Source organism: Salmo trutta, chromosome 13 (assembly GCF_901001165.1).
Source record: "Salmo trutta chromosome 13, fSalTru1.1, whole genome shotgun sequence".
Classification (NCBI taxonomy): Eukaryota; Metazoa; Chordata; class Actinopteri; order Salmoniformes; family Salmonidae; genus Salmo; species Salmo trutta.
Genome location: NC_042969.1, coordinates 63,389,927 through 63,400,151, shown reverse-complemented (window position 1 = coordinate 63,400,151; position 10,225 = coordinate 63,389,927). Strand labels below are relative to the sequence as shown.

Sequence of the window (10,225 nt, the reverse complement as noted above, 5' to 3'; positions counted from 1 at the left end):
CCTCTTGGTCTCTTCCTCCCTTTCACGTTCTTCCCTTTCTTTCTAATCAGCATCCCTCGCTCCACAGACTTAGAATATCATTTATTTTCATGACTAAAAAGATGAGTGAGGCCAAAGTTCTGTTCCATTCATTTCTTCATTTCTCTTCTTTGGTTAAGCCTCATGAATAACTTTAGCTGTAGTCTTTTGGTGTCTCGCAAACTGAAATCGTCTCATCATAGGCTCAAAGATAAACAGTTGAACAACATGCACCAACAACAGACTGCAGTCTGGTTAATGTCTAAGCACACACACATATACACACACACAATACAACATACACACAACACAATACAACACACACACAACACAATACAACATACACACAACACAATACAACACACACACACTTGGATTCAAGCCATGTATACGCTACGTGTATTACCTTACAACACTACCATCTATTCAACACATTTTCTAGGAATTCAAAAGGATGGGGGGCGGAAACCTTTTATGAAAGGTGATGACAAACTCCCCTAGAGAAAGTAGCAACCAACACAGATATTTACCAAACAAAAAAGTCACAAGCTTCTCTTTATTGGCTTTACAAAGACCTAACTAAGTGTTCAATAAAGCAAAATAAATTGCCTCTTGTATGAAACAAGGGGAGAAACACAATGTTCTGTTGTCTTGTCCGTTACTATCTGCCTAGTTAATTACACTGACTCATCCACCACAGGTCCTCACCATCAGTCCTCCCTGGCAGGCTACATTTCTCTGTTAGTCTGGTCCTCACCATCAGTCCTCCCTGACAGGCTACATTTCTCTGTCAGTCTGGTCCTCACCATCAGTCCTTCCTGACAGGCTACATTTCTCTGTCAGTCTGGTCCTCATCATCAGTCCTCCCTGACAGGCTACATTTCTCTGTCAGTCTGGTCCTCACCATCAGTCCTCCCTGACAGGCTACATTTCTCTGTCAGTCTGGTCCTCACCATCAGTCCTCCCTGACAGGCTACATTTCTCTGTCAGTCTGGTCCTCGCCATCAGTCCTCCCTGGCAGGCTCCATTTCTCTGTCAGTCTGGTCCTCACCATCAGTCCTCCCTGACAGGCTACATTTCTCTGTCAGTCTGGTCCTCACCATCAGTCCTCCCTGACAGGCTACATTTATCTGTCAGTCTGGTCCTCACCATCAGTCCTCCCTGACAGGCTACATTTCTCTGTCAGTCTGGTCCCCACCATCAGTCCTCCCTGACAGGCTCCATTTCTCTGTCAGTCTGGTCCTCACCATCAGTCCTCCCTGACAGGCTACATTTCTCTGTCAGTCTGGTCCTCACCATCAGTCCTCCCTGACAGGCTACATTTCTCTGTCAGTCTGGTCCTCACCATCAGTCCTCCCTGGCAGGCTCCATTTCTCTGTCAGTCTGGTCCTCACCATCAGTCCTCCCTGACAGGCTACATTTCTCTGTCAGTCTGGTCCTCACCATCAGTCCTCCCTGACAGGCTACATTTCTCTGTCAGTCTGGTCCTCACCATCAGTCCTCCCTGGCAGGCTACAGCACTCTGTCAGACTGCCGTCAGACTGCCATCATTTTCAGATAGGTCCAAAACAGCAACAACTGCATCATCATCACTCCATACAAGCAGCGGTTTACGAGCACTACCTAACATATATTGCCTCCCTAATGTCCCTCTATTCCCTACATCTAGCCATACTATTTCAAATAGAATGACTACTTTGAAAGATAAAATGTTGCTGTACATGCCATAAGTTAATTTTATAGACGTTTTCGCCTCTGACAGTCTGACACCGAGGGTTTCTGCATGGGAGCTGGGAGGCGCCTGCCTGCCTCGCACTTGGAGCATGAACAGTGCAATGCATTCTGACGTTTCTCTCGCTCACACAGCTGTTGAGTTTGAGGAGCGAAGCTTGCGCAGCTCTGCATGAAATTACTGATAACTCAAAGGTGCGCGCCGAGAACACCATGTATCCCGATTTGGAACGACCTGGAGAGGGGTCGTGTGCTGTTGGAGAAAACACTTTGCGTAATTTACCCAGGAATGCACCTTGAAGAAGGCAGCCATTCTGGAGTGGAGCGCTTTATTTTGAAACAGTGGGTCTTTTCCAGTCAATTTCTGCTTCAACAAACTGTTTTCAATAAGGATGAACAGAAAATCTAATCAACCATAAAAGGCTGGAGATATCAAAGTGGAAATGTTACTGTAAGAAATGAAGTGGAGACTGATGCTGTGCACATTCTGGTTTCTCCCAACGAAAGCAAAGTCTATATGGTTACGCGCACGTTGTGCTTTGTGAGAACAAGACATCAACCAACCGAAGATGGTCCGGCCTGTTCTTTGTGCTTTAATATTAGCTTTGGCTGACTTGAATTAAAAAATAACTGTAGGACTATAGAACATCCGTGGAATTGACCGTTTATTCCCCACCGTTCAAATGCTGGAATGGCTAGTGGTTTTGTGTATTGTGATTCTGGTGGCCGTTATTTGGCCAGCTTCGAAATATTTTGGTATCCAGGGCGAGCCATACGCACTCCTCCAGAGGCTCGGAATTTCACGGCGGCAAACGAAGGAGAGGGTCTCGGAAATGTGCGTCTCAGACCGGGAGGTCCCGGTGGACTGTGCTAATGCCCAGACATCGGACGTGGAAGGTGGGAATAAAGTCCCCGCTGTTGCGCTGATATGCAAACCCTCGGCGCTGGCCAACTATCTCCTCAAACACTGCAGGACTTTCAGCAATTTCACGGCGTGCACCGGATGGACATGGCGGGCGAGTGCGTTTCTTCAAACCGTCTACGGCGCGTGCTGGCCGTACAAGAGCCGGGTGCATTTCGTGCGGGACTACTTGCAGTTGAGTGACGATGGTCTCGTGGCACTGGACTGGGCAGTGTCGGTGGCCGGCGCGTCGTACCAGAAACGGAGGAGAACCTCGAGTAATTCCACGAGCCCTATCCTCCTCATCATACCCAACTCTTTCGGGAAAATCACTAGAAATGTGCTGAAGGTAGCTTAATGATTTAATGAATGATGAAATATCATGCAATACCTTCTCATAACCAGGCTTAATATTGTTCATCATGTGAAAACACCCTCAACCATAGTGTGCCCAGTGCCCACCTACCCCTGTTATTAGGCCTACAGTATGTGCTAAGGCTGTCTTATGGTCTTAGTGGGGGCAACATTATACTAATTGTCTTGCTCCTTTTTTACCTCAGCTCTGACAACATAGCTGTTACTTACAACATAGCTAACAGTGTTACGGTGCTACGGTGTTACGATGCTACGGTGTTACGATGCTACGGTGTTACAGTGCTACGGTGTTACAGTGCTATGGATTTCTATTGGGGGCTGTTGTGGACAGTCTCAGGGGCATAAATAAGATTTACATAAACTCTAGACATCTCTACACTGTAATGGGGTTACTGTGAATATACAGTAGCTTACAGGCAGCTTGGTGGCAAGTACAATTCTGTATTTCATATAACAGTACATCTACTGTAATAACACAGTCTCAAAGCAAGTACTGTATAATGACATGCAGTACAATACCGTAAAATTGACTGTATTATACTGTAAAAAAGTAAAATGCTAACATAATCAGTATGAATGGATGGATGAATTAATTAAATGAATTAAGGGGAGGGTTTTGTATTTGACAGTATTTTACTGTAATTACAAGGGATTGGTGCAAGCAGGTTGGCTGCTACGGAAAGTGTTGACACATTACAGCCTATTAATGAATATGTGGGCTTTTCTATCACTTGCACTTCTAGAGGTCATAACAAAGGCTTCAAAACTGGCAGCGACTACAGATCAAAACAGACCAAAAGGACATGGCAAAATGCTCAACCATTTAAGGTTTAGGACTTACTGCCACTCCAATCTGTCCCCCATACAAATTGATGGATCACTATAACCAGAAAGGAGTTCAATTGTTACATCATTCTCACTCACAGGTGCAACAAATACAGCCTCTTACAAGACAGCCTCAAAATATGTTAATGAACCAGAAACAACAATCCCATGCACCCACTAGTGGTCAAAATGTTGTTGGTGCTCCAAAGATACATTACAGAATTGTATTCTGTGGGGTGGAAACACATTACCATTTGAAATACAGCAATTATTTCCCTGCCCACAACATTTCACCACAATGCACCATCATTTACCGTATACTGCAGCAAAATGTTTCATAGTATTTTACTGTCGATAATACCCCAAATGACTGTATAATTTACTGTTTTCCGTTACAGTGTAGTTATTATGACTTATTTGGTAATCATATATTATATGCATACACATAACAAAGCCTATCTCATGGTCATACAACTCTCTGCTATACCATTCATTGTTGAAGGTTCAATCTGTGAAGTTATTTGTAATGGTGAAATTACATAAATAGTGAAATTATGTCTAATTCATCATTGCAGTGGTGTAAAAAAGGAGGTTGGACGAGATATGAGAAAGTACCAGTGCCAATGCCTATTTCCATTAAGCATGGGGGGCATCTTCATTCAAGTCAGTCTTGGCAAGGTGAGGAAGAGAGCAAGAAAGCGAACAACAAGCACACTGCCATGTAGTAAAACCAGGGTTCAATACAGTGATTGTGGTAATTGAGAAACACTTTTACAAGGCTTTGCTCTGCCTGGGCAGGTTGTGAGTGAAAGGATCACATCACTGCAGCTGTACTCCCAATAGTCTAGCCCCAGATCAGTTTGTGCTGTCTTGCCAAGTCATACCATTATCAGCAAGACAACACAAACAGATCTGGGATCAGGCTACACTCCAATGCCCATTAGCCTTATAATGAGTCAGTGTGCCCTGCGGTCCAGGCAATGTTGCTAGATTCTTCTGACACTTTCTACCCCAACTAGATAAAAAAACCTGCCCAATCCACTATCAAGTATCCCAATTGAGTGTAAAACTGTCCAATCTGGCCAGGCTTGCATTGTTACAAGCCTGATTTATGTACTCTGTTACTGTTGTGAGTAACAAAAAGTCACAACCTTGACCACCAGCACCCCCTACTAGCCTAGTCTGTCAACAATGGGAGCATTCATAGGCGCTGATTCACTATCAACAGCCTGTCAGCAGTCAGCAGAAGAAAGGGAATTTAGACTAAGGTTTAAGTGAATTATTTTGTTTGTAGCCTAGGGAGAAGTGGGAGAAAGAGATGGAGGGAGGAGAGGGGGAAATGGAAAGAATGAGAGATGCGAGAGGGAGATTTGGAGAAAAATGTATTCTATCAAATGTGTCAAATATGACTTTTCTGTTTTCTGGGAGATGGAGAGCTGAAGAAAAGGAATTTGGAGTAAAAGTTAAAGTGAAGGATTTTTTATGTCTGTAGCCTAGGGAGATGGGGGAAGAAAGAGAGAGGGGGATAGGCGGGAGATAGAGAGGGATATGGGAAGAAAGATTTAACTAAAATTGAATTCTGTCAGATTTTACTTTCCTTTTTGCTGGGAGATCGAGGGAGCATCAGAACAAAAGAGAGGGTGATGGGAAGAATGTAAGAGAGAGGAAGAAAGAGAAAGATAGATTGAGTAAAGGGCAAATTATGTTGGATTCTTTTTTCTTTTGTCTTTCTGGGTCAGCTCCAATTGTGTGTGTGTGTGTGTGTGTGTGTGTGTGTGTGTGTGTGTGTGTGTGTGTGTGTGTGTGTGTGTGTGTGTGTGAGAGAGAGAGAGAGAAAGAGGGAGTCAGAAAGAAAGAGAGGGAGAAGGCGAGGGAAAGATAGAGATGAGATAAAAAGAGACAGGGAGAGGAAGAGCGAGATAAAGAGAGAGTACATTTGTGTATATTGAGAGAGATAAATCAGTGTGTGTTTGGACATCATCCTTTCTAGATGAGACTGAGTCATCCTTTTCCATAATGAGATTCTTTGTTTTACCCCCTCCCCCATGTTATGTTACAGTAGTTGGGCATATACTGTAGCGTATGGGCCTACATTCCATCACAGCAAACTCACACACCATAAAAGTGTCTAGAAACAGATGGTGAATGGCAGCTGTTGCAGATTGCGTCCCAAGTGTGCCTATTCCATATGTAGTGCACTATATAGGGAATAGTGTGCCATTTGGGTATGCAGGCATAATCTTGCTCAGTCCTGCTGCCCTGGCTATACAGTATGAAAGTATGCAGAGTGTGCGGTGGATGATTTGTTAGAGGACAGTTATAGGTTTTATGCCCTCTACCCCCCTAACGGCCTGAGTTGTAGCAAGCTAGTCTGCGATCTTTCAGAGTTCATTCTGACTAAGGCTGTATTCCATTCCAAAAATGTTTTCCACTCCCATTTTCCCTCATAACTCCCCAACACAGATCTGAGATGACTGGGTTGGTTTTAGCATTGCGCTCCAAATAGTTTTCACCATATTTCAGACGCCTGTCCAGTACAGTCAGATCTGTGAAGGGGATTAGGGAGGGACCGAGAGAAGGGAATGAACAACGTTGTGGAGTGAAATGGGTCCCATGACTCCTGTATGCTCTCTTTAAGGTCAGACATAGAGCCAAAGGTGAGCTCACGTCTGAGTGTAGATTTTACAGGCTTGTGTCCAGACACAGGACACCATACTGCCTACACGTTTATTACACAATTGTCAAGCCAGTGAGTAAGACTGAACTATGGTAATTCGGAGCTAGACAAATGCCTGGTTCAAAATAAACCCTCAGTCTTCCAACATGGCAGAAGCCCAGTTTCTGCGTTAATTCACACATTGTTGCACTGATGAGTACGTTTCTATAAGCATTTCATCAAAATAGGAATGCTGATGATGAACTTGACTGTGATACCCCTCCAGTATGATGACTTTGCCTCTGCATTTAACAGCTGTGTTATGAGAGTGATGATGTCATTTCTACTTCCTCCATTTCTACGGTTGGTTGAGTCAGAGACAAATCCCTTTGGTCTTGTTCACAGAGCTATGTTCAGGCTGAATGGTGGACCTTCAATATTTGTGGGAGTTTGTGAGAGTTTGGCATCGTTCGTCTGAAGAATGTGGCAGTGTGTAAATGTGTGTGCAGATGCATGGGCAGGAGTGTGTGCAGGGGTCTGTGTAGGCATATGTGTGGCAGGATGTACTGCAGGTGTTTTGTGCAGGCGTGTGCATGCTTCTGAGTGACAGTGTGTTGGTGTGTGTCTGCGACTGGACAGGCATGAGTTTAAGTGTGAGTGTTGGCGTGTGCATGCTTCCGTGTTTCTCGAGTCTCAGTGACAAGAATTCCTCATGGGCTCGACACTGGCAGCATAGTCCAGAAGTCCAGAGGGAAAACAAATGGAGGACTGGAGCAAAGATAATCTGCTTTATACCTTATCATCCTTATGTTGGAAAACTGTACTTCAATGAAATAGTGTAGCCACCTCAATACTACTGTGATCCACTATAGTAGTAGGATGAATTTATTCAGAGAGAGATGTTGAGACAAAGGGAGGAAGAGAAAGCGAAGGAAAGGTTGAGACAGAGGAAAGAGAGAAACGCAGAGAGAAAAGATGATATCCAGGTATAAGTGCTCTTGCGAGTTTCTTAGCTCTGTAAATATTTAATGCAGTGATTTAATTACACCTCCTCTTGGTCTCTCTCTAATCACTGTCTTCTTATAGCTCTGTGAAGCTGTACATTCATACTCTGTGGGTGTGTTTCAAATGGCACCCTATTTCCTATAAAGTGGAGTACTTTTTATAATTAGTGTACTATATAGGGAATAGGATGCCATGTCAGATCCAGCCTGTGTTGGTGTTGTTACCGTTCATAGTCAGTTGAAACATCATGCATTAATGAATTCATGTATTTAAATAGGGCTTTTACATTGGCCTAACACTGAATTACATTATGCTCTGTTTCTCTGTCCTTCAGCTCTGTGAGGTGGCGTTGTCCCATGGCTACCTACCCGTGGTGTTTAACCGGCGCAGCCACAACGCCACCCCCCTCAGCACCGTCAAGCTGCAGCAGTTTGGCGACCCAGGGCACCTACGCGAGGCCGTGCGCTACGTGCGCTACCGGCAGCCTGTGAGCCGGCTGTACGCGGTGAGCGAGAGCACCGGGTCCGGTCTCCTCCTCTCCTACCTGGGAGAGTGTGGTTCATCCAGCTACGTGACGGCCGCCGCCTGCCTCTCGCCAGTGTTCCGCTGCCAGAGCTGGTTTGAGAACGGACCCATCTGGCCCCTCCACTGGGCTCTGGTGACTTACCAGAGGATATGCCTCAGCAGGTAAAGGATGGAGGAAGGGGGGAGGAAGGGAGTGGGGAGGAAGGGAGGGAGAGGGGAGGGGAGGGAGAGGGTAGAAGGGGACAAACACACAGGGTAAGGATGGAAAGGGAGGGATGAGGGAGAGGGGATGGTGGAGAGAGAAACCTGATTGAGAAGAAAGGGAACGATGTCAAATACCCTGATATTATAGGATTTTATTAAAATACCATAACCATGGCAACCGGTGTCCTGCCCACAGTGCTATTGATTGAGCGGGGCATCGGGACCCAACTTGTGGTTTCACAATCAATGCTAACAAGGATGTTACAGAGCCATGCAGCTCTTCTAGATTTGATTGTACTTTATTTACTGATTGTACTTGTGTGTGTGGGTGGGGGGGGGGGTATGTGTGGGCGTTGTGGGTCTGTCTCTTTGTTTGCGTGTTTGCGTGTGTGTGTGTTCATGTCTGTGTACTGTATATCTAGGTACAGGACAGTGCTGGGTGAGACAGTGCACACCGACACCCTTTTCTCCAGCTGTTCCCTGCGTGGCCTGGAGGAGGTGCTGTTCTGCCAGCCGCCTGGCCCTAAAGGAGCCCTGGACCTAGCAACGGGCACCAGCAGCAGCAGCGGGGGAGCCTGGGAGGCCTACTGGGAACGCAATGAACCCCTCCGGGATGTAGACGAAGTCGCCATCCCCGTTCTGAGTGTCTGTGCTCAGGATGACCCTATCAGAGGAGACCCCCAGTCTACCCTACCCCTGGAACTCTTCGAGAGCAACCCCCACTTCTTCCTGCTGCTGACCACCAGGGGGGGACACTGTGGCTTTAACACCCAGGAAGGGAGTGCTTTCTCTGGGGGAGTGACTGGTGGAGGGACCCCTGGGACGAGCTGGAGCCACCAGGCCCTGCTGGAGTTCTTCAGGGCCACCACGGACTTCATTGCGGCAGAGGAGAGGGCTAAGCAGGCTGCCAGACGGAGGGGCCTGGGGGGTAGCAGCCAGGGCAAGGTCTTCAGACATCGTAGTGTCAGTACCTGTAAGAGGCTGCCCGCATGCTCACATAATATACACACTATCTACAACTGGCAGAGGTCTTATACACGATGAGCTGGGGTGATGATATTATGGATGATAAGGGATTGTATCTGCAGAACAAGAGAGCTTTGCATTTAAGGGCTGAAAATGAATCTGTGTGCACCAACCACCTGGGTAATTGATGGAACGGGGTTTCATCGACAAACACACACACACACTCTCAGAAATTGAGGATGAACACTTCAAAACACACTAGGGGTAACCAGAAAAGCCTGTGTGTGTGTGTTTGTGTGCGTGTGCCCCCTCCCGATGACTGTCCAAAAATGCCTGTCTGGACACTGGACTGCCAGTATTTCTCTGACGAGCCAATCAGATTCAAGGGGAAACTATGTGTAGTGATGTTGTGATGTTTTGCTGAACTGGGTGGAACCAGTTGGGTTTGTGGCTTTTCACACGTTGTAATTCAAACTCTGACTGAGGTTTGTTGAATGTAGCTGGAATCTGCGACTTTGAATAGGCACTGGTAGTGACATGATGATTTTCCTGTAGTTTTCTAAACAATGTTAAACTTGTGTTAAATTATGTGAATGATTGGTAAGGAACAATGTAATAAAACTATGAGGGAACAAGCATTTCATTTTGGTCACATACTGTTATTTTTTGTCCAGACATAATTACAGTAACATTGTGTAACATTGTATGAATTAAATAGTCTTCAGTTACTGTATGTGGAACTTAATGTACTGTACAATGCTGTACGTGTCATACTTTGAACTTTGTGACTATGTAAAGCAGAGTTCTGTTTGTCTGAGGATTCTCCAAATGCATGGAGAGTTTTCCATTTCGACCTCTCCTAAAATAGCTGTATGCCCAGAGCGATGCCACTGTCTGTGTGTGTGTGTGTGTGTGTGTCTGTGTGTGTGTCTGTGTGTGTGTCTGTGTGTGTGTCTGTGTGATCTAATTAGACATCTCTCCGCAGTGTGTCCCTACAGATCCTCATCCACTCAGACAGC

The 10,225-nt window shown here is 45.7% G+C and overlaps 1 protein-coding gene across 1 annotated transcript; it reads left to right on the top strand.

The window, feature by feature from the left end:
- Positions 1–1,813: 1,813 nt before the first annotated feature.
- abhd15a (abhydrolase domain containing 15a) lies at positions 1,814–9,934 on the top strand. The gene is made up of 3 exons (XM_029773043.1): positions 1,814–2,999; positions 7,846–8,198; positions 8,663–9,934. The coding sequence occupies exons 1-3, from the start codon at positions 2,433–2,435 to the stop codon at positions 9,282–9,284; spliced, it is 1,542 nt and encodes a 513-aa protein (XP_029628903.1). The 5' UTR covers positions 1,814–2,432; the 3' UTR covers positions 9,285–9,934.
- The last annotated feature ends 291 nt before the right edge of the window (positions 9,935–10,225 follow it).

What these genes read in the sequence shown, in the direction of transcription:
- abhd15a (XM_029773043.1), top strand. Translation starts at nt 2,433, where the DNA reads ATGCTGGAATGGCTAGTGGTTTTGTGTATTGTGATTCTGGTGGCCGTT. An exon ending in TCACTAGAAATGTGCTGAAG is followed by an intron (nt 3,000 to 7,845) that starts GTAGCTTAATGA and finishes TCTGTCCTTCAG; the next exon opens with CTCTGTGAGGTGGCGTTGTC. An exon ending in CAGAGGATATGCCTCAGCAG is followed by an intron (nt 8,199 to 8,662) that starts GTAAAGGATGGA and finishes CTGTATATCTAG; the next exon opens with GTACAGGACAGTGCTGGGTG.